Below are 24,876 nucleotides of genomic sequence, written 5' to 3'. Positions count from 1 at the left end.
CTCCCTCTCTCTGTTTCTCCTCCACTCCGCTTGCTGCCTCCTCGGGGCTCTGCTGTCTCTATGACAACTGTTTGAGTAGGGGGTTGCAGAGGTGTCAAGCAGGGGCATTACTAGTAGAAGAGCACCAGAGATGCTGTGCTGTACATTCAGTATCTCCACCTAATCCAATTTTAATTGAGCTCAAGAGATTTTGGCTGTGGCACGGAGGTCGGGCATGAGCTATTCCACGGAGAAATTAAGGCAGCCCAGCTTGTGCTGCACTCTTCCAGTCTGTCACTATTTTAAATGAGCATTAGCATCAGACCTAACCCAGCGCACTATCTTGGTTGCTTATTTCCTTCCCCTGCCCACTCCACCTTAGTCACACCACCTCACACACACGCACACCCTCATACCCCCACACCCACCCCTGCGTGGGTGTCTGCACCACACAGTCACTAATGTGGTGCAGTTTCACTTGCCTGTTATATCTTTATTCTTCCACAGATTCATTGTCTGTGAAGTGCACCAATGTGTGATTATAACCCGGGAAGCCAATGAAGCTTCTCCACAGCTCACCCCGTTGTACAGAATTGTTCAGTGAGATGGAGGGAAGGTGGAAAGGTGTGTGTGAGGGAATCATTCTCACCTGTCAGAATATCTGTCTTGATTTGTGTGTCTGTGTGTGGACCGATTTGTCCTCTGGTGCTTCATACACTAATGATTCTTTGTCTGCTCTTTCTTTTTCTACATGTCATGGTTTTTATTGATTATATATGTGTCACTAACCCATGGGGCTGTTTTGGTGACCACTTCTTTTTGGTCTAGTGAATGGTGTACACCAACAGATAAGTGTGAAAGAGAATCTGTTGACAGCAGCATTTTTTGTTGAAATTTGCCTCGAGTTATGTTATGTTGTCTCCTTAAATATTTTTCACAAGTTGAAATAAGAATTGAATGAACTAGAGCTGTTCTGATTATCCCAGTCTGTACTACTCTTACATTTAGGTGAATGCATGTGTCGAAGAGCTTTTAGATCTAGTTATGTGTTGTTGTCAGCAGTCCGAGAAGAAGAAATCTCAAGATTTGTTTAGTTTCTGCTACTCTATTGGATCCACTTTTGCCTTCTGAGCTGCCTTCTTGACTTGTGTCAATATGTCAGCAAAGGTGCTCAATTGGATTAAAAAAACTCTAAAGGTCATTGGAGTAAGCTATCTCATTGTCATATTCAAGAAACTGGTTTGAGCATCAAAACATCATGTATTATCCTGTGCAAGTAAAAATCAGAATATGGATACTCTGTGGTGAAAAAGAAATTGACATGATCAGCAACAATATTCAGTTTCTATAGTATTTAAATGATGGTAAGTGATGATCAAGTGGCCCAAATGTGCGTTGAAATGATCCCTTGAATTTTTATACCACTATCATCAGCCTGATGGAGGACAGATCTCTGTTTTCCTTTTGTTTACACTAAAGTCTGAGCCTTATACTTGAATGTTGCAGCTGAAATTGAGACTGATGAGCTCAGGCAACATTCACCAGTCTGTTGTTGTGCCATTTGTTGGGTCAGAGTCTGTATTCCAGATGCACTGGTTGTAATAGGTGCTTATTTAAGCTACTGTTGATGTTCTGTCATTTTGAACCAGTCATAATTCAATTGTCTGGAAAGTAATTGTTTTTAAAACAACACATTGGTGCAGAAAAATAGCGGAATAAATGAGGCAGGAAAAAGGGAATGTGTGAACCTTTTTGTTAATTAAATGTACTTGCATACATACACTGAAAAAACATTGGCTTTGCAAACACTCACTTTTTTTCACTTGATTTGTGTTTAATACACAATTTAAACACTTAATTTATAATGTTGGAAAAAATGTCAACAGTCTGACATGTACCTTCTGCACATTTGTTTCAAATAAATAACTTCTACTTTCATCTCCCAGGTCTTGGTGTACACAGATGGTTTGCATGGCAAATGGATGTTCAGTGAGATTCGGGCGGTTTTTTCCAGGCACTACCTTCTGCAGAATACTGCAATGGAGGTTTTCATGGCTAATAGAAGTAAGGAAAGTAGCACATAAACTATTTCATTTTTTCCCCCAAAATTATTTAACAGTAATCACATATGTTTATGCTTGCAGCATCTGTCATGTTCAACTTTCCTGACCAAGCCACAGTAAAAAAGATTGTCTATTGTCTCCCTCGAGTGGGAGTGGGCACTAGCTATGGACTACCACAAGCAAGGTAGGATAAGAGATGTCAAGTAAAATAAAACAAAAGCTTGTTAGCATAATAATTCATATCTGTAATGAGTAATATTTTTGGTATTTTGTGGTATCGAGGTGTATCCATTCAGCCAGGAACAACTGAGTTTATTTGAAGTCCCATTGCTCCAGACACTGAAGTGGATGTTCACTGACCCTGACTGAACTGACCTAATTCTCCAACTGAAAACTCAATGTAGCCATGCCAATGGCCACAGAGGGAAAAAAAAGAAACAGATTCCCTTTAGGCTTTCAGCTTCCATGGTGCTAACAGGCTCTTTAAATTACAGCTCTAAAACAAACGGCCCCACGTTCAGAAGATATAATACAACTGACATCATTGCAGAATCTGAATTAATATCTTGCCTTCGCGTAATGCCATGGATTAGAGACCATGCAACACTGCATTCATTTTTTGTTTGGCATTGTGGGTTCATTGTCGTCAGTTTCACAATTTGTTGACATGAAACACAAAAGTCATACTCAGAATGTGGCTGACTCATTTACTAAAAGCTTTGGAATGCAACTTTTAAAAGGGATGTGCTTTTTTTTTTTTTTTTTTTTACATATTTGTTCAAACTGTCACCATGTTGTGACAGTAGAGCATGAGACAGATAATTAATGAATAAATTGTGCTCCTCTGATTTCACCCTATGATTCTACTGCCACCTGCAGAAATGCGCCGCTTTCGGCCAGAAACAACCGATCAGAGCCAGGAGGGTTTCAGTACAGTCAGTCCAGCTTGTGTATATCCATCCCACACCCTCCCTCTTGCTCTCTTCTGCACTACAGCTCCCCATAACAAAACTTGCCATAAATACGTATGCTAGTTAGCATACCACCAATGATTGCAAATAAACAGTTTTCCTGTAACAGTAAGTTGTTTCTCTCTCATTAACACAGCAGCTGTGCATACACCACAGCTGCTGTTCTCCTGACTCTGGTTGTTTCTGACCAAGAGAACTGCATTCCTGCACATGGCAGTAGGACCGCAGGGAGAAGGCTAGATTTTCTCAGATTATCTCTCTCATGTAATACTGTCACAACATGGTTACAGTTTTAAAAAATATGTAAAGAAAAAAAAAAGTTATTTACTGCTGTTTTAAAGCACCGGTCCTCAACTCCAGTCATTGAGAGCTACTGTCCTGCAACTTCTAGAGGCATTACTTCCCCAAACACACCTGCATCAAGTAGCTGAATTCCCTCAGTTCTCCAGTGGGATCTGGTTAACGTCATCACCTCATGCTGGAGAAAGGATGCATCTTAGAGGCGCAAGATCTAAAGGCCCAGACCTGGGCGCTCATCATTTATAGCATTGATTAAGCGTATAGCATTTTGAGGGATACACAGTATGTTCAGAAATATCTGAATTTGTGAAGTACGTCGTCTCCAATTCTTTTTTGATTGTTTTTAGGCGGATCTCCCTGGCAACCCCTCGACAGCTTTTCAAGTCCTCAAACATGACCCAGCGCTGGCAGAGAAGAGAAATCTCCAACTTTGAGTATCTGATGTTTCTCAACACCATAGCTGGTAAAGTTTTAATGAAAGCACTTACCTGTTTTCCAAGCGAGATTTGAAACTGTAAAGTAGCTGGAAGTACAGAAATAATAAATCTGTTTGTTTTTTCTTGCAGCCATCAGTTACATTTATAGGTTCTGATTTGTTTTCTTCCTTGTCCAGGTAAACTTAATGACCTGTGATAGTTTTAGGTTTTAATTTATTATTTGTGTGAATCTTTCCACAGCAAGTCTTTATAGTTAGCTAGCAGGATCAATAAATTGTATGTGTCAGTGGTGTTAGAAGCACTAACACTAAGTGGGCTCAGGTATGTCGTATTTGTTTAAGAATCCATGGTGGCTTTAGGCGAGACTCAACACAGTAAACTTCACTGTTCATGAGTATCTGCCGTTTGAAGCAAAAACAGGCGCAGTGGATTTTGCTGGATAATTAGTGCCTGGTTTTGTGAAAGTGTACCCGAGTGTCTGCAGAGTTGAAAGGTTCTGTTGTCGACTCTCTGATCTGAACTGCGACTAACAGGGAAGGCAAGAACAACTGCACGCTACTCTGCTCAGAGAGGTGTCATCCTCTCTGTCGCTGCATATTCATGCATATTTATATTTAGCTTGTGCTCGAGAGTCGATACATTATTGTCAGCTAATTAGATGTAAGGCAGACACAAAAACATGCCCAAAATTCATTAAAAATCCCTAGTAATGACCTAAGCTGCCAGATATGTCAGAATAGTGTGGAGCGGGAGACAGGTGGGGGGTGAAGTGCTGGGAAGAGGCGCGAACAGGGAGACTTCTTCTAATTAAACACTATTCCACTGTTATTAACATCCTGCCACCCTAACTCAGGACTCAGCACCACTAGGTCTCACCACACCAACACCCGACCCCATCCTCTGTGCTCAGTCTGCTGTTTCCTTTCCATTGTGTGCCATTAACCTTGATAATTATGCTCTCTAGCTTCCCCCGAACCTTTCTAGCTGCTCTGAAAAAACATTCTTAGTGACTAGCCTGTCAGGAACTTAGATCGCTTTGGCACTTTTAGAATATCTCGCGAACGTGCTGCAAAAACACAGCCTCTCTACTAGTTCAGTTTTAAAATACTTTCTGCTTATTATTAAAGTCTTTGAACATTTGAAGGAACATCTTTTTAATGAAGAAATGTTCATCATATCATGTTGCAAATGGTCAAAGAATTAATTCTAACTTTGAATCATAAAATGTTAATCTAAATCATGCATTAATGTTTTGTGGACTAAGATTTTGTTGAATGTACACAAATGTATTGATTTTGAGGACAAGAGTAGGACAATAAAAATCTAGTTATATTAGATTTATTTTTTGTCTGAGTCCCTTTGAAAGAGTCTGATAATCTTATAAAATTATGTTAGAGGGTAGTTGTTTTTTTTTTTACATTGGCTGATTTATCTAATTTTCTGCTCAATCTTTTTCCATTGAATACATTCTTATTATTCGCGCAAAGAAATTTATCTATAACCCCCTAATTATGATTATTTTTCACATTCAGTTTAGGAAAAAGAATTGGGTGTCCATAAGAGACAGGGAAATAATTTCTAAATAGTTGACACAATCTGTGAGAAATATAAATATTTGGTTGCATATAGCTAATTTATGAATTATTATAGAAGTAGTTGTATTTTCACATAGGACTTGATTGGCTTGGAAAGAGTCTTTCCCTTGTGTAGTGTTTTGTCTGATTTAAACATTTGTTTGATGATTAGAAATATGTAAGTCTAACACAAAAGCTCACAGATTAATTTTGTGAGGGGACTAATACTTTTCCATAGTACTAAATGTGGTGTGGCTGTCAGTCTCTGGTACTTAGAATTCCTGAATTGTATGTGATCAGCACCAATAATAAGTTGCAAACAGTTTTTTAGAGTGCTAAAACAACTTTTGCAAATGTAGGTTGAATTTATTTGGTTTGATGCACCCATTCATAAGAAGAATGTTAAGACATAAAAGCTGTTATGGTTGAGGATCAAATCACATTGATTTGTTTATTTAAACAAATAATCAGCTATGCAATGCTGATTTTAGTAAACATTTTAGTCACAAAGTTTATATATTTTGGCAGGAAAACATTTACATGCAGATTATCAATGCAGTAAAAGCAAAAGTTCACAAAAATAGAAAACCTTAGAGATGGCTGCCCTGATTTCATGTTATTCCAGCTTCTCAAACTAAAGAAAGTTCTTTTGCTAATTCAAGTAGCATTTACCTGTTCACACTACATGTTGGTAGGCAACTGAAAAAGGAAAAGCTGGAATCAATCTAAACCTTCCCAATTATCAGATGGGTGATCTTCCCCACTGAGTCACAGCCACTGTTTTCTATTTCTACTGTCTGTTTCTTTTCTCTTTTTTTAGTCTAAAATTTATTTCAAAGTAAAGCAGGACTGACAATGCTGAATTTACTCTTAATTTTTCCCATGAGTTTTTGACACACGTTTTCCCTCAGAAAATATTTTCTCCTTTTATTGAACATAAAGGAAGCTGACATCCCGCAAATCAGCCGCTCAACACTGAAATGACATCAAAGATATTTAGTAGCTAGATTCTGTAGCTCTGCAATTACAACTGCTCAACTTGCAGACAGGCTTCATGTGACTTTCACCTTTTATTGACAACTCACACTCAGCAGTTTCTGTCATGGGAAACAAAGAAAACATTCTCACATTTTCTGGTTTACAGTGCCTTCCAACACCACTTAAAGCCCTTCAACCTTTTCACATTTTGTTACATTGCTAACAAAATTTCCATAGCATTTTCTTGAAATCCTATGTGACAGACCAACACAAAGTTTTATAGTTATAAAATGGATGAAAAAAAAATACTAAGGGTGTCTTAGTCTTAGGTTGATGAATTGAACAGTGCTGTAAGAGAAATTCTGCTTAGGATATTCTTTTATTATTAAAATTTGCACACACTCCTTCTCCACATGACCCCTGAACTGTGTGTGATCCATTGTCTTCATGTTGCTGTTTGTTTGCTAATCTTTATTAAAGTTGTGAGGCAATGTCACAGAACAGCTGTATTTACACTAAAATAATATTACACAGAGTTGGACTATATTTTTTAAATCAGGGGATTTCTGAACTCAATTTATAGTCCTGGATTTGCATGGGAGAGTCAAAGGAAATGATAAAATAATACACACTAAATCTGTGAGATGTTTTATTAGATAAACATTTTGAAAATCATGTTAGCATCCACTTATGTGCTACATTATGTTTGTCTATCATTTAATATCTCGATCATTTACATTAAAGTTTGTTTGTAACTTGACATAATGTGAACATGTTCAAGAGACATGGATACTTTATAGGAGAACGGAAGGAAATCTGTTTAACAGAGCTCTGAGATCAGGGTAGTACTGCATACTTATCCACACAAGATCCACACGAAGCCCCACATGTGCCCTACACTCCACCCCTTGTCTTTCTTTCAGTCTGTCATCACTCACAGATTTTTGTCTGCCAACTGTGCCTAGGGAGGACGTATAATGACCTGAACCAGTACCCAGTCTTCCCCTGGGTTCTCACCAACTATGACTCGGAGGAACTGGACTTGACCCTTCCAGGGAACTTCAGAGATCTCTCCAAGGTATGAGAACCTTTTGGCTATGCAACTTAAAATCTTTTACATAAAAGGTACAAGGCATGAAAATGCTCATTTATTGGTTGGGGATATGCTCATTTAGATTTAAATTGCAAAAAATATTATGGGCTATGTGCCAGAAGACCACTTCACATTCTAAACTTGGATGTTAGTGGAAGAGGCCTATAAAAATCTTAACTAAAAGGAATATTTAATGTCTACATTTTACAAGCTCTATTATGCATGATGACCTTTTGTACAGGAATTGGATGTGGCACTAATCACTATAGCTCAGTTATTTTCAGTACACATACATCATGACTTTATCATAATTTTTCAGATGCTAAAGAAAAAGTTGCACTTAGACAAAAGAACACTTCTGTAAAAAGTTTACAGTTTTGCAATTTTCTAACTTGTAAAAACCAACCATTAACATCTAATAAGTGCATGAACTTCAAAGATAAATATACTGCAACAACACTTTAGCTGTATAGTATGGGTCTACTGGTGATGTTGAGTTGACCGAGTCCTGCAGAAACAAAGTATTCCCAAATTATTGCTACACAGATATTATGATTTATTTTTCCAGATAGCTGTATTTGTTGTATGCCAGCCATAACAGTTTTCTCTTGTCCGAACAGTTAAATAATTAATTTTTAATTTAATTATTTAAAAAGTTCTGCTCTTTGACTTTGGGAGTCTTTTTGAATGTCTTCTACTGCAGACCATTTTCTGCACATAGCAAAGTCTGGTGTATATTAAGCTGAGACATTTAAATCCCTTCCCAAACGTAAATCGCCTCAGATATCTCTTTTGAGGATAAGTTTGGTGTTAACTCTCACTTCAGCAAGCGGGAGGATAGATGCATTGATTGATGGATAGATAGAAGGATATTTTGCAGTGAACTCTGACAATTACAAAGCGCATTAATCTGTGTAATAACAGGATCCTCGCTAATGCTACCCTGTTACAGGAGCTCAGACACAATGTGGCCAATGCCCTTCTGCCCTGATAAATAAATTTCAACGTTTTCTGTAACTGAAGGGGAGAAGGCAGCAGATCACTCTACCACGAACCATGGCCCGGTTTACTGGTTTTCTACCCCCCTTCTGTCTCTATATCTCGCTCTTGCACGCTGCTGCTCACTGACCTGAAAACAGTCGCATTCCTGTCTGAGCGCTCTCACTCACTTCAGTGCTGCCTTATCCCATCTCATTTCCCTTGAAGCACCACTGTTCTAGCTTGGAGCCAAGTGTTCCAGTCTCACTTCTTTACAGTTTAAAACAATTATTAGGTTTTCAATCGACATTATCGTCAACTTCAAAATAAGAGAAGTAACTAAAAAGTTGATCAATTTAACAATCTCAATTTCACTAACCCAGATCATGTTGAGCTACTACAGAGTTCTTAGCTTGCTGTGGTCAACTCAGCAACTTTCATCTTTACCTGTTGGGTGTCCCAGGTGGACTGAGAATGCCGTCGGATGTGTGTGTATATGGATGTGTGTTTGGGGGTGGTTGAGCAGAGCTGAGCCACATGCAACCCAACTGCCCTGGGGAGACAGTTATTTATTGTAATGTATTCCAGTGACATCCTCCCATGCTGTTTACAGGCCTGAGCTGCCTTCATTAGCATGAGTTCACAGCCCATGTCTCCTGACAGTTGTCCTTGGAACCCTGGGGCTTATTCCTCCAAAAGTTCACCGATACCGTTGCAGAGCAGGACAGAGGTCTCCACTTGTGTTCTCTCTTCTTGGTCTGCTCTTTTGTTCCATTATGGATTAGTAGTAGTGGTACTGTCTCTGGAGACCTGTTCATTGTTAGACTGAGTGTCTTCCTCAGATAAATTTCCAGTGCATGTGCTTTTACTTTAAGAAGGTGATGTCTATGTTGGTAATGATCTGGTATTGTCCTGTTTAATAAACTTTAGTCGAACAAGTTCATTTGCTTAGAAAGTCCAGTTCGTTTGAGAAGGTGTGAATGAACTCTGATGTGGACCAAAACAGTTTGGTCCCCCTACAAACCTAGGTCATGGTTTGGTTGATGTAAACTCTATTGAAGTTTGAATGCATATGTGAATGCTAAGTGGACCAGAGACCACAACTAAAGTAGAAAGCAGGCCATGCTGCAGGGCATTCTGATTCAATACAACCAAAACAAACCCCATTTCCAAAGACAAAAAAGAAATCCCCAAATCACTAAAATCGGATGCCACTCAATTTTTGTGAAGAAGGACGTTGCACTCTTTGTTTTCTTCAGAAGTTTTCATGTTGTTTCCTTCAGCGGTTCTTGATGCAACTCCATCACAGGCAAGTGTGTGGTTCATTTGACACAGTGCAGTGTGAAAACATACAGCACCAGCTGAAGATGTAACAAATGTAGCATTCTTGTTCCCCAATTGATCAGGATCTCCCATACCAGTACCACTAAGTCTAGTAGTACTGTTTCAAATCCTTATGTCCAGTTTTGATGTCATATTTTAGTTCAGGGGTATAAAACACTGATACCTGTCTTAGATTTGTAGAAGTCCTCAACACGCCTGAAAGAAATGCTTAAATACTATGAGTTCTGCTAATGACATCATCATTTGATTCAAGTGTGCTGAAGCAAATAGACTTTGAAAAATTGCTGGAAACTGACTTTCAAACATGAGAGTTTGCAGCACTTATTTCAGCCATTCTGCTTCTTATAGAAGCCCTGAGCTGATATTAGCTGGTTAATTACTGGAGTATTATTTAATCAGCAGGCAGACAAGAATCTGGGCAAAGATATCCTTATACTAAAAGTGTAACACAAAAAAATGTCTGAACAATATTTTCACAAGTTTATCAACAGGGGTTAACATTTTTGAAGTTTTTGATTAATATTAACCACACTTACACAACATGGTTTTGTGTAATACACATATTTATTTTATGTTATGTAGTTTTGTTTTTATTTTTAAGTGAGTGCTGTCGCTTGTCCTCTACTTGTTCTTGGATTGCAGTTTTTAAACTTTACAATAAGAATTTTGCAGTCAGAACATAAATGCTGAAGAGATAAGCAAGTGTATTTATTTTTGCTTTTTGACTTACCACATGGTTGAAATTGAAGCAGCCCATGTCATCTACTGACTCTTTATAACACTACACGTTTACAATAAATTCTCACGCTAGAATTGCACATTGCACACTTTCCCACAGATTACTCATACCTGAAAGGTGCTTCTCACTTGTGATTGATTATCCCTGGGCAGACACCATTGTTTAAGCTGCTCCAGGTTTGCCTCTCTAAATGGTATCCTCCCAAACCTGTACTCACCCACAATTACCTGCTGGTTGGGCATTCAGTGAGCTGTAAACGGTGTTATTGAACATTTCATCGCTGTGCCTCGGGGCCAAACTTCTGCATATTTGTATGTCAGAAATATTTACGCAGCGAAGTGTGTCATTTGATTCTAATGATTATTTCTTGATGGAGTGACAAGTCTATGATAGATGAAGAGAAGTTTCCTCATAGTTGTTAAATGGTGCGATGAAGATTTAATTGCGAAAGAAAGCAGAAAGAAGCAGATGTCATTTAACTCTGCTTTTTCTCACCCTCACCACAGTTTAAGGTATGCATATAATTTAAAAAAATAATTAAAAAATATATGCATACGTTCATACGCTCAGACGTTTGGCATAGCTGCATCCCTGAACCAGTGTACTAAAGTTCAAATTTTCACCCAAACTGTATTTTTAAATTTCAGCTTCCTGAAGGGAAACTTGGCTGCCACAAATTGCCCTTTCTGCACTTTATTCCCACAACAGATTCTTATTCATTCTCATTTTCATTCCAGCCAGGCTGTTTGTGAGCACATCTGCTTTATCTTGATTTGGAGGAACTTTATTGCATTAGACTGGAGCTCCATGCTGTGCTGCTTCTGACAACGGAAGCAAAAATGACTGTGACTTGCCCTGACAGAGCACCACAGCAACATACAGTAATGTAATTTGTTTTGAAATATAAAATGCAATATGCTTCTCTTTGAGAGGTGCCTTGGATATAAGCAAACAAAAGGAGACACTCTTCACGTTCACTCACCAACAGCCACACTCATTTCCAGTTGCCTTGGAGAGCAACACCAGTGCTGATCCTAATTGGATGTGAAGCCAGTCAAAGTTTGATCATACTTTGCTTAGTTCTGTTGATGCATTTCAGTGGGTCAGGTGTTATACAAGAAATGAACTCTGATGAAAGTAAGTGTGGAACTGTCTAATGCAGTTGTTTTCATTGTCTCCTAACTATGATCAGTGCAGGGAAAAGGAACAAGGTGCTTTTTATTTGCTGCAGAGAGCTAACAGAGCTTGTACTGAACTTATCAACAGATGGTGAATATGACAGCATTAAAAGTATTAAAGTGCCACTGACATGTTTTTGCCATGTTATAAATGTTTGCTTTTATTTCATATGAAGTCCCAATCATTGCATTCCCCTCCTAAAAGTTATATATAGATCTCCTCGTTTGAGCATTTCTTTTGTCATTGATGCAAAATTTAACTTTAGAGATATTTATTTGACTATTAAGTAAGAAGTGACATTCATCTGACCGAGGAAGCACCCAGGCCATGTTGACGGTGTACAGTATTTATAATCGCCAGTAAGTAGCATTTCAGAAACAACAGTCTAGGCTCCTCCTTATGTAAAGCTTCCATGTTTCTGTGGCCCATCTGAGCTAGCATAGTTCTGAAGTATACATTTAATCAGTGATCATTTCTTTAGGTCATCCCCCCAACATTTGAAAGATGAAGTGTGTCATATCTTTAAGTTGATGTTTCTGTGTCTGCTTTTCAAGAGACCAACTGTTTACATGTAGGGAAGGTGGCCCAGAGGTCCAGCTCTTAATTCATGCAAAGCATGATGGTTTTTAGTAATAAGGTAAATTCACTGTTTGTTTTGGACATAAAGATAGAAGAATAAAGCCAAGAATCACTAAAAACAAATTTATGCTCATCGTTTTTAGACTCTTGAGTGACGTCCTGATAGGTAACTCTCTAACACGTCCCTTTCCAAAACTCTGCAGGCCCCATCAGTCAGGGGTATGCTGTGTTGTTTTCTGTAAATATCTTTGCTTGCCAAAAACATGTTTTGATATGACAAATTAAAGGGTTTTTTTTTTTTTTTTTTTTTTTTTTTCTTTTGCCAAATGTCACACACAGGTAATGCTTCTTATTACAGTTATGCTAACACAGCTGAACAACTTGGGAACACTGTAAGCATATTTTGTCTCATTGATGTACAACCAAACACTAAATTAATAGGAAACACATTGTCAACTTAATTGTTTTTGGATCTCTTCTGTGTAACTTTGTCGATTCTTGAAAACGTGTGTGTGGTTTGCTCTGTAAGAACACGTGCACAGCAAAATACAAGGTTATGTTTTGCATTTTTTATCTTATAAAAACATATATTCATTTACTATATGACATTTTTAGCAGTGTACATCCAGCTAAATATTTAAGACAATAAACATCAAAACAAACTATTTGACAAGATTAGTACTGATACAAAGTACTAGCAGATAACTTTTTCACCTTTGTTTTCCTTGTTTCAAATGTATTTCATTGACTTTTTTGCATTGGTCTAAACTGCATTAGTCAAACTAGCAGTGGTTTGATGGAGTGTGTGACGTCTTGTGTCTCACACTCCAATCCATCTGGGCCAAGACGTCACATGCAAGGCTATTACCACCCCATAAATCTATGCAGATCTCAATAAACTTCTCCTTCAGTCTTTTCGGTTGTGCTAACGCTGATGTGGTTTGCCATTAAACTTAAAGGAAGAATGAAAACGTCTCCGTTTAGTTAGGACTTTTTAATTTGTTTTTTCCTGAGGAATGTGCTGTGTTCCACACAAAGATGTGACTGCAGATATGCTTTGTCTGAGCTTGACAGAGATTTCATTTGGATACAGATTAACAGCAGTTTTAATAATTCCAGGAAATTGCTTTAGTTTTACAATTCGGTCTCCAAATGTTTATAGTTGCAGTTTATTCCATTTCTTCTTAACGTGCTTTAAGGCAGAAAAACAGTCATTGATTACATTACGCGTCTTTCTCCCCCTTTGTCACTGATTCAGTGGTACTGGGTATATTAATATTGACTGCCTATATGCCTCCAAGGCTCTTATATTGGATGTTGTGATTGAAAAGCAATTTATTCACCACTAAATGTAGGTTTAATGGGAGTCATTTTGTTGCATTAAGAACTCATGGAGATGAAAGCCCGAGTGGTGGTGTCGCAATAATACTTAAGATATTATAGAGGAGTTAATTTAATTATTATCCACACTATCAAAGCTTCTAACAGTGAAGAAAGAGTCTTAATGGTGAATGCATTTAGGAACATACTTTGTTTTTATATCTTCATAATTATGCACTTTTCAGTTTCAGTGTAGAAATTATCAACAGACAAGTAATTTCTTCCCCAGTACATTTTTAAATTGATTTAAAAAAATAACATGTCCAATGTTCATAAGCTGGTTCTTTGTTTAGATTTTCAGAATCTTTGCAGACATTTACACCTGCATGTTCTTTTCCATAAATTGTTTTATTAGTAACATTATGGCTGTTCTTAAGTTTGTGAATGCTGATATTCATTCAGTCCTTTAGATCCCAATCTTGTGTGTTTCTCCTTGTGTTTCTCCAACCCTAACCCTAACCGTACTAACTTCCATCAGGACTGCAAAATAATAGAAAACATCTCTGAACACAGCAGTAGAAGTCTAATTTCTGAAATCTTGGCTTGAAAATATTTTTGGATAAATTAGTTCTGACCTGCATGAATTAAAAACATTTCAGCAGGGAGAGTTTTTTTTTTCCTTGATCCTCACCATGCCATCCTCTGCCCTTTTGCTGTTCTACCCTTTAATTTTTGACAGAATTTAGGACAACAGGACCTTTTAAACGATCCGGAAAATAAATGTGGTTTGACATAAAAAGTCTCACAAATCGAAGCTCCATTTGTGCTTTAAGCTTTCTAGAAACCTGAGCTTGTTTTATTTCTGTTCAAGACATGGTGAACCTGTTGAATTTTGCCACTTTATATCTGTACTCCATATTTAAATTTTTTCACTATTATCCAAATGTGTAAATATATTTTTTATAGCTTGACGTAGTAATTTATACTGTAAAGTTGTTGGGTTTTTTTTTTGACTGGTAAATCAAAGTTGTGTTGTTTCATTTTCTGACCTTGTTTTACGTAATACTTAAATAAAGTTTATGTTTTTCCATCTAAAACAAAATCTTTAATCCAGAATCAAGACTGATATCCTGTGCCACTAATTGAATTGTGTTGCTCTTTACAATTAAGTTAAAGTGTCTCAAATGCATATCTTTTGGTCTTTACCGTTTTTGTTAAATGTTTGTAGCTGTGATTATTTTTTTGTGAAAATGAGGCCAATACTGCTTTGTTTTTTTCCACAGCATCTTGTAAAAGTTTTACCAGATACATCTAAGAGAAGTTGGTTGCAGCGTGTAAAGACAGTTGAAGAAAACTTTTACATCGTGACTTGTACTCAAAGTTAGGCCATTTGAAAGCCATGTTTAATTTTCCTTTCACTGCACAATTTCGTGCTAATTTGTGTTAATCTATCACACAAAGTCTGAACAAAATACATAGAGGTTATTGGTTGTAATGTGACAAAAATGTGAAGATGTTCTGAATCTTTTTGCAAGGCAGTATGCTTGCTGACCTAGAAAGGTGACTACTCACCAAATACCTAAGCAAGCATTCCTGTCACTGGTATTTTCTCATTATGGGATTTTCAGAACAGGTTTATCCTCAAAGGAGGCAATAATATGCAAAGCAAAATGCACATATTTTGCAGTTTCACATAAGTTGAGTTTTTTTTTTCCCCCTCAGAGAAACTGTAGTTAATTTTAAGATTGGACGAGAAAGCAGTAAGAAAGAATTACCTACTACCACTGACATTTACTTACATGATTTATAGTAAATTGTAAAAGGAACATGACACACATAGAGACTTTGTTTTCTGAGCTAAAATTATTAAAGAATTGTAATTTTTATTATTAAATAACTTTTTATGAAATATTATGAAAGAAGCAGGAAAGCATTTATCCTTTATTTATGTAACCTGTAACATGCTAATTGGAGAATGCACAGATATACTGTTTCAAATAATCAGTCATTTGTTGCCTTCTTAAAGCAGGTGACTTTTTTAAAGTGTAAAAAAGTCCTTCAGGGAGGAAATATTTTTAAACTTCTATTAAGTAACCAAAACTGACAGAACTAAGCTTTTCTCTTTCTGTTTTTTCCAGCCTGTTGGTGCATTGAATCCAAAGCGTGCAGCATTTTACTCCGAACGCTATGAGTCAGGAGAAGAAGACCAGACACCTCCCTATCATTACGACTCCCACTACTCCACTGCTGCCACCACTCTGCATTGGCTCGTCAGAATAGTGAGTATGATCCTTTTGCCGACCTCCATTCCTGTTGTTATTCTAATCGGAGAATTAGTCAAGTATGTGAATAGGAGTGAAGTCAAACCAGAGCCTCAGACAGCTTTTCGTTTCATTTTTTTGTCTGCAGTGGTTGATTGTCACTTGTCAGACTTGATGATGCTGTTACTTTGAGGTCTGTCGGCTTCTGCACAGGACGCAGCTCAACATTTCAATTTGATTGGGGCTGAGTTGGACCAATGGCGCTCAGAAAACACATTTCACAGGCCAGTAAACCGGCATATGTGAACTAAATAAAGAGTGGCTGGGTAATGATTTACAGGGGCTGCTGTGACAGGTTTATGTGTTTCAGGCAACCCAGTGAGCGCTGGAGACATGTCCATCAAGGTTACTGAGCACTGTCCTCATTTACTGAGGAAGAGGAGCAGGAGGCACCTCACCTCCAGTATGGTTCCTATAAAATAGGCCTTTAAAACTCGCAGAGATTCTTTGGAACACTTTACACATGGCTTTGGAAAGCTTACAAAACTGGAACAGTTTAATGGAGAAAGTGCGGCTTAGCTATCCAATGACCATTATTACTACAAAAGAGCTAATGAACTGAGGGAGTTTTCCTGAAATAAGCTAGAAAGGTTCTAGCGTGTTTGTGTCCTCCACATAGTGACCAATCTGTTCTGTGAAACAGAAACTAGTGCAGATATTTTGAATAAGTGGGCAATTGTCTGTTTCGAAAAATTATGTTTTTTTTCAGCAAGCATGTCATGCCGTGGTAGTCAACATGTCAAGAAAGTGGGAAAACTGTTGTCTTTTTCCATTTGAGCTTCAATTGAATTGATGTCTCATTTTCGTTCTCTGTAGGAGCCCTTCACCACGTTCTTCCTCGGTGCCAATGATAACAAATTCGACCATCCTGATCGCACATTTTCTGCCATCACACGCTCTTGGAGAAACTGTCAAAGAGACACGTCGGATGTAAAAGTGAGAAATATAACAGTGCAGGATGTATGCTTTACCCTTGCAACTGTAGAACCATCATGTGTTTGTGTTTGTGTTTGTGTATCGATGTGGTTCAGTGGTTTGGCTTTGAGACAAAGTTCAACCCTGAAAATAACAAAACGATGTAGCAATACTTTGTTTTCTATATCTGCTGTTAGAATGCATGCAGAATTACAAACCTGCTTTCCTTCCTCAGTAAAGCTCTCAAGACTATACAAATAAATAACATCCCATTAATTATAAATGTCTTATCTAAACAAAAAGAAATCACAACCCCACAGAGTGCACATACTCTATGCATGTTTGATTTATCTCATGCAAAAAGCAAACTGTTTCAGAGGTAGACTGTTCTTGAACAAAGGCTGAATCTGAAAGAAAAACAAAGCTCTCTCTCTCTACAGATTCTCTGTGCACGCACTCAAAAACGCTGAACCCTGCTGATTTGCCTCCATTTTGCCCACTGCATAACGCGCAGCATGGATACGCACTGACCTCAAAGTGTCATATATTTCTAGCACACCCTGCGTAGGATAGTGTTGCCTCAGGCAATTAATAAAGCATTAATGACAAAAGCTATTTAAAATGTAGTCTTTTATGTACAGACAGGGCTTTTACTTGCTGGGATCAGGGGGAAAACCAGCAATCCATGTGAGGAAGAGGTATAACACTGCAAGACGCTGAACGACTAGATAGTCAAACACCACCCTGTTAACAAATACTGTCTACTTTTGGCCACTTGCACGTCTGCATGCATTTGTTTTTACACACGTAAGATGGTTGCTAAACTATTAGAGGCATTGTACTTTGAAGGACAGTGAAGTATTCCTAAAAGGATTTCATAATTTAATAGAAAAGCAGAAATATTACACAAGAGCTACTTGGTTTGGGTTACTCGTGGTTTCTAGCATGGGCAAGCTGCATGTAATGGCACTATGTTAGCTTCTTGTTAGCCCGGTAATGATGTTCAGGACCACAGCCTATTGCAAATAGACAAAACCTGGGAATACCTAAGAGCTCCTCTAAAAATGTTTGTATCTACTTATTTCAACAGTTCAAGGTGTAAGGTGTCACTATGCAGAATTCAACATGTCAAGTAGCCAAGTAGCATTTCAGCTATGTGCATTAGCTTCCCAAAAAGCATTTAAAAAAATATGTTTTACATAAGATCTACGACAAAATCCAACAGTAGCTATTTTTGTCACAAATAATTAGCAGTTGCATTCTTAAATAAAAGGGAGCATCATTGAATACTGAACTGCAAATAGACTATCTCTCTGGTTTTTTTCCCTTCAGTGTAGAATTTTTACTTTTGAACTTTTCATATAGCTACCACCCAAATATATTTTACAAGCTATGCCAACAGAAGTATATAAAAAACAACAATTAATTGCTTTAATTTCTTTAAAATAACAATCTGAAAAGTGTGTCATGCGTTTGTATTCACCCGTTTGGAAAAGTTTAAAGCAGGCATAGTGTGTGACACAACTGTAAAACCACCAATACATGTAGATGTACCTGAACTATCACAAGCTTGGCAATAGAGTGTTATTTAAAGAAACATCAAAGAGGCCCATTTTAATTCTAAAGCAGCTGCAAAAATTCACAGTTCAGGTAAGAAAATCTGTTGCGGACATAACTTTATCATAAATGTGCTACTTTTAAAATACAATACATTTTATAGATTTAATGTGGAAAAGTTACAGCATTTCATGTTTATGGATACATATAAACTGCGACAGACTGGCGACCTGTCCAGGGTGACCCTGCCTCTCGCCCGGAACGTTAGCTGGAGATGGGCACCAGCACCACTAGGGGACAAGGGTGTTAGAAAATGGATGGATGGATGGATATATATAAACATAAAATTTTAATATATATATGTACTTTATATACCCTCTATAATATATATTTAATATACATAAAGAGCATCACCAATGATATAGCCAGATACAAAATTGCCCCCAAAATTGGATACAAATCCACCAAAGTGGGAAAGAAATAAAAGTAGTCAACTTACAGGGTTAAGCTCAGTGGTCTGAGCCAGACCACTGAGCAGTCCATTGGGCCTCTGATTTAAAGGGAGCTTGTTTTTACCGGGGTCTCTCTTTCATTAACCCCAGCCTCCTCCTGTAGTAATGATGACAAGGCCAAGGGACGCTGAGCTCCTGATGGGGATGACCCCTTAAAGGAGCAAGTCAAATGGAAACACCCCTGATAAAAGAATGCCTCCTTCCTGAAAACACTGTAATTTATGTAAATTCTCTTCCATACCTTTCATTTATGTCTGTATGAACATGCAGTCAAGTTATGCTGGCACAGCTGCCCATTGAAAAACAGAGATAGACTTTTCTTTAAAGTACTGGGGACAAATCCACACACACGGAAACACACACACAAACTGCCAGTGTGTTGTCTGAAGGTATCCAGCAGCACTCTCCTGGTGACAGATTTTGACAAACATGTCATTAAGGTGACACAGTGTAAAGCAATGTAGGCTTGAGTGATTGACTTGTTAGCCCATTACAATGCTGTTGCAGAATTAATGGCTACCATGGGAGGGTGGCTTGAAAGCAGAGCTGGCAGTTTTAACAGTTTGGCAGTGAGTTACAGCAGCAAGTTTACAACCAAAAAAAGCAGAGGGAAAGTGTGCTTATGTGTGTGTGGAAGAAAAGAAGGAAACACAGATTATGTTTTTTTTCTTTCTTTTTTTTAACTCCTTTTTCTGTCATGTGCAGAGGGTGAAATTTGACCAACAGCAGACCAGTAGTCTTATTGGCCTGTACCATGTCATGGCAACTCACTGTCTGAAAACCAAATGATTTATGGGCACCTAAAAGCTCTAAACAGTAAGTTTCCTATAGGCAGGATTAAAGTCTTTATTACCACTGAATCTGACAAATGCTGCTTTGATAAAATAAAGAGAATTAGAGGAGCTAAGGTACTGCCTTGATAAGCTCAGCCTGAGAGAAAGACAATTATTCTTAAAGTTTTTTATGCATCTAATGAGAACAGGGTGAAAGACTTACATTCCTAAAGTGCTTATGCCTGATTGTGCAAAGGCTCTACTCCTTTATCCCTTCTTAGATCAAGAGGGTAAAGGATCAAAATGGATGATGCATAAGTGCTGTCTCCTTTATTTCTATATTTTAATTAACCTTTCCTGGACAGTCTGTCTGGTTAAACTGCATTCCATTTTAACCATGCTGCAGTATTAAAATTGTTAACATGAAATTTAAAATTAAAGACAGTATGGCTGACAAAAGTATTCATACTACTTAAACTTGTAATGCATAATTGTGGAGTGGCAGGAAAATGATTTGTTTTTCATCATTACCATTATCTTCAGAAGTCAGCTAATTGGTGAACTGAGTAGACATATCTGTAGTTTAGTGTCGGTATAACTATTCTGAGAGTACCAATAACCAAAGCCTTTGGCATGAGGAGCAAAATTCAATTAATTGGAATTTGGAAAAATGTTGGAGAGCTTCAAAACTAACAAGATATAACTATCCATCAGACAGACCAGCTGGAGGAGCATTAATCTCAGAAACAAGCGTCTCTTGGTAAATCTGAAGGAGCTGCAGAAATTCATGGCTTAGATGGGAGAACCTGTCAACAGGACAATTTGATGTAGTGCCTTAAATCTGTCACTAGTGATATAGAGGCAAGAAGAAAGTCATAGCTAAAAGAAAGTCATAAGACGTGTTGTTGCATATTGACACAAGCTACATATGGGACATTGCTAAGATATGGAAGAAGATTCTCTAGTTTTGTGAGACCAAGCTTGTCCTTTTTGTGCATGTACAAAACACTGTATGACAGAAATTCCAACTAACTATTACAGCTAACTGACCATCCCCATGGTAAAACATAGTGTGGGTAGCATCATGCATTATGCAGGCCTTTCTTCAGCTGAGGCAGAGAAGCTGGTTAGGACTGATAAGAATTTAGATGGAGCCAAATATGGCAATGCTGGAAGAAAACCTGTGAGAGGTTGCCACACCATTCCTAATGTGGTGGAGTTTCACATTACAAAAGGAAAATATCCCAAAAATATCCAGAGTCGTAATTTTATGGTTTAGATCAAAACATATTTATGTAAATTTATTGGGGGATCTGTATCAAGATGAAAACCGATGTTCACAGATGCTGTCCATCCAGTCTGATTAAACTAGAACTGTTTTGCAGAGAAGAATGAACAAAGGTTTCAGCCTCTGGATTCACAAAGATGTAAGAGATATAACAAAAAGAAATGCGGATGTATAAGCAGCAAAGGGTGGTTCTACCATGTATATACACTAATGCAGATCACATGTTTATTTACCAAATAATTTAGTAATCGTTTATTAATTTTCTTCCACTTCATATGTATTTATCAACTTGTGTTGGTTTATCACATAAAATATAAATAAAACCTACAAATGTTTGTGGTCACAGTGAGAAAAATGTGGCAAAAAAATTCAATGGGTTATGAATGTTCCAAGAAACTGTCAAACATATGGGATTTGCTCTTGTTTAAGTACAACAGAAAATCCTGTTGGGAAGCGTGTTGTCTCAAAGCTCAGGTCAATATTTGCTCTCCCCTTGAGTGTAAATCACACTCGGCTTTACATTAAGAGCTCTTTTACCAAGCTCACTTCCCCTCCACAGCAGGGTCCTGACCCCATCACAAGAACCTAGAGACTAGAGAGAAAAACCCAACTCAGTTCCAGTTTCATTTAACACACCTAACACCTCTGCCTGGAATAACGGGACTAGCACCACTCAACGACCCTTTCATGGCCTGCTGTTCAGTTTGTTTGTGTTACCTTTCCCCTTGAATTTTCACTTCATCTCAGTGAGATTGTTTCTTATGATTTTTTCTTCCCTTTTCCATCTTTATATGCACAGACATATTTGTTTTCAGGCCTTCAGAATCACCCCTGTAATATTATATATACATTTCTCTTCTTTAGGAATTGATTCCCGAGTTCTACTATCTCCCAGAGATGTTTGTTAACAGCAATGGCTACCATTTAGGAATGAGGGAAGATGGAACCATGATCTGTGATGTGGACTTGCCAGCCTGGGCCAAGAAGCCTGAAGACTTTGTTCGGATAAACAGGATGGTAAGCATTATGAGCACTGGCTTTTTAAACTCCACAGGAGTTTAAACACAGCGTCTTTTTCCTGTTCCATACTTATCTGTTGGCATTCAACAGCTGTGATCAATTTAACAATTTTAGTTCTATAATAATTAATACTCAATTGTTACCCTCTAACCTTTCCTTATAATGTCTTGTCCAAATCGTGGATTATTAAACTCATTATTCGGTACCATCTCTCCATCCAGAGTTATTGCAATGTCTCTAGAGGAGAGGGCTAAGGGCAATTTTATCTTATAATGCTACCCATTATGAAGCGGGGCCCCATCACTTGGGTAGGGGGCAAAGGTCTTTATGTCTGAGTCTGTGTGTTTAAACACAGTCCACAGCATGGGACTCCCAACTTCCAACAGGTTTCAGGTATACAGCACCAAAACAGCAAATCAGGGTAATTTGTTGCCATCAGATAAACTCAGTTTTTCCTTTAGTCTCAAATGACTTAGTGCAGAAACTCAGCAAATCTGCTTTCTGCATTAACACAAAAACTACACACAAAGGCTACTTGATAAATAGCTTGATATACACTGCAGAACTATAGGATTTTGGTCGCAAATGACTCTATATACAAATATGAACAATCCTGCTTATGGGTCAGCAAAGGTAAACAACATGTCCTATTGTCTTTTTACAGCTTTGCGAAAAAAGCAACTAATACTACAAATAGAAATTTGATTCCCACTGTTTAATATTTAAACTCTTTTCATAGTATGTAGCACGCTCATGTTTAACAAGTCAAACAACTGTGACTACTTTGTGCCAAAGGTGGAGCAAGGCAGCAAAAATGTACCTTATATTTCCAGTAAAAGATTTTAATATGCCTCTGCTTTCTAATTTAGGCATAATGACCGACTTCCTCTATAAAAGCAAAGCAACTTCTGCAACACAGCTGGGCAGAAACAATATACCCTGAGGTTAGGGGCCGCTGTGTTTTTGGACCTGAAGTAGAAGGACGCCATAGGAACACTCTTGACCTTTTCAGCAAGAGTGGCAGAGTTTGGCTGGTCTTATGCAGGTGACCTTTCCCCAAGCTCAACCCACGCTGCCTGGTTGTGCTCCATCAGGCGTGTACACCAGGGGAGTGGGGGGAGGAACGGGGAAAATGAAAAATTGTTAATGGCATGTCTGCATCACCTAAACAGAAAAGGCGGTTGAATGGAAGAGAAAGAACGGCTGCAGTGGAAATGTTGTCATGTTGATGGGATAAACATGCCTGACGTTACCTTGGATTTTTAAACTGTTTAAAAGTATCATTGTGCAGTTCTTCTATTTTTGCTTTCTTTTGTTCTTTTTTCCCATCTAGCCCACATTTACTTCCTCTTTTATTTCCTCTTCTGTCGGTGAATCTTCTGGACTTGCATCCCTTTCTCTGTCTCTCTTTTTTCTTCCCTCCTTTCTCTGTTTCTTTTTTCTCCCTCCCTTCCTCCTCCTCCCACTTCCCATCTTTGCATGTGCCACTTTCAATTGTCGTGATATGCCCTGTGGCAAACTCTGCCTCTGTGAGCTCAAGCAGGCTTTGTTGGTAATGGCTGTTATTCCTGACGTGAGGGGAGGAGTGTAAATTTCTCTTTCAAAGCTTCACCTCTGCCTGCATGGGAATTATGTTGTAGCACGCTGTGGAACAATGCTCCGACCCCCATTGCATGTTTTCTATAGGTGCTGTAGATTTGTAATGAGCTTTCTTAAATTATACATAGAACCTCTCTCCAATCCTCCCACAAGAAATCTAGCTTGTTTTTCCACTAAAGCAATAATTCTTCCCTTTTGTGTTTTTAAATCTGCAGTTAGTTTTAAAGTGTGTTTGATCTCGGTATTAATAAGGGAATTTCTTTGTCTCCATGAGGAGACTGTGGTAAGTGGAGAGAAAAGTGTGATGGGAAGATTGTCCTTTGTAAGATCGTTAAATTAAGGCAAATATCTCCATTTAACCTACAGTATAATAAAACGGCAGTTATTTTTCTGTGGTTAAGTTACATAACCCTAACCTAATGATACAGCTGGACTCTGTACTGCAAGCTAAATCCATAAAATTCCCCTCTAGGAAATGTGCTTTAAATCGTTTTGTTACCGTCTATTTCTCAGAGACAATAATATATTTATGTCTTTTGGGAAATCTTTCCGAAGAAGTTGAATTTCTTCAAATTTTGCTTGTTCGTGTATTTTCTGTTTTGTGCAGATGAATAAAAAAAGACACTTCTACCCCTTTTGCTTTGTCTGAGCAGCAGCTCCACAGTCTATTTAGATCACAAAGATAAGCTGGAACAATAAGAAAAAATAATAACTCGTGAAAAGAAATATGATAGCTTCCCTCCACTAAGTTAATTATTGATCCTTAGTTTTACTCTTCCACAAAGCCTTTTTGAGTTCACAATGATTGTTCCCTTTACTGTAGAGTTTCAAAACTGAAGGACTAAAAGCAGCAACAATAGAAGCAAAAGCAGCACACACTAAGATTTCTCCACTTGTTTTTGATATTTCCATAAAGATGCTTTAAGAGGCATGTCACAGTTTTCATTTTCATAATTTGCTATTCTGCTCCTTTTCTGTTAAGATTGAGGACGCTGTGTAAAGTTAGCTGAAACGGTGCTTTCCCAAATGATTTCTTTCTTTGTTTCCCTTCGTCCTCTTGGTGCCAGTTTGTTTTGGCCATGGTTGCTAAATCTCACTAAGTCAGTGAGGCACCTAAGATGATGTATTTCATCCCACTGGCTCATTTCCTTATACAGTGTATGCACTGTATGGGTGAAAAGCAGGACTGTGAGCATATTTTTTAAAAAATTCTGCATGTCGTGAGTGGGGTTGTGAATATGATGCATTTTGCAGGTTACAGCTCCTAGTAAAATTCTTCATTCTCCTTTAACTTCTTGGATTTTTTAATATAAAACCCCCAAAACATTCAACATATTTTATTTAACAGACCAACATA

General features: G+C 37.9%; 1 protein-coding gene across 7 annotated transcripts in view; it reads left to right on the top strand.

Annotated features, from left to right (window-relative positions):
* The window catches only part of nbeab (neurobeachin b), a 229,300-nt gene that overhangs the window by 184,675 nt on the left and 19,749 nt on the right, over positions 1–24,876 (top strand). For all 7 annotated transcript variants that reach the window (XM_027999172.1, XM_027999168.1, XM_027999170.1 and 4 more), the window contains 7 exons: positions 1,926–2,043; positions 2,124–2,226; positions 3,661–3,776; positions 7,268–7,380; positions 15,673–15,813; positions 16,672–16,791; positions 21,765–21,917. In XM_027999172.1, the coding sequence (XP_027854973.1) occupies positions 1,926–2,043; positions 2,124–2,226; positions 3,661–3,776; positions 7,268–7,380; positions 15,673–15,813; positions 16,672–16,791; positions 21,765–21,917 (864 nt within the window). The remainder of the gene's footprint in view (positions 1–1,925; positions 2,044–2,123; positions 2,227–3,660; positions 3,777–7,267; positions 7,381–15,672; positions 15,814–16,671; positions 16,792–21,764; positions 21,918–24,876) is intronic.

The sequence above is a fragment of the Xiphophorus couchianus genome, chromosome 18, assembly GCF_001444195.1.
Source record: "Xiphophorus couchianus chromosome 18, X_couchianus-1.0, whole genome shotgun sequence".
NCBI lineage: Eukaryota > Metazoa > Chordata > Actinopteri > Cyprinodontiformes > Poeciliidae > Xiphophorus > Xiphophorus couchianus.
The sequence above is the reverse complement of the archived record's forward strand: the minus strand, read 5'-3'. Positions and strand labels throughout refer to the sequence as shown.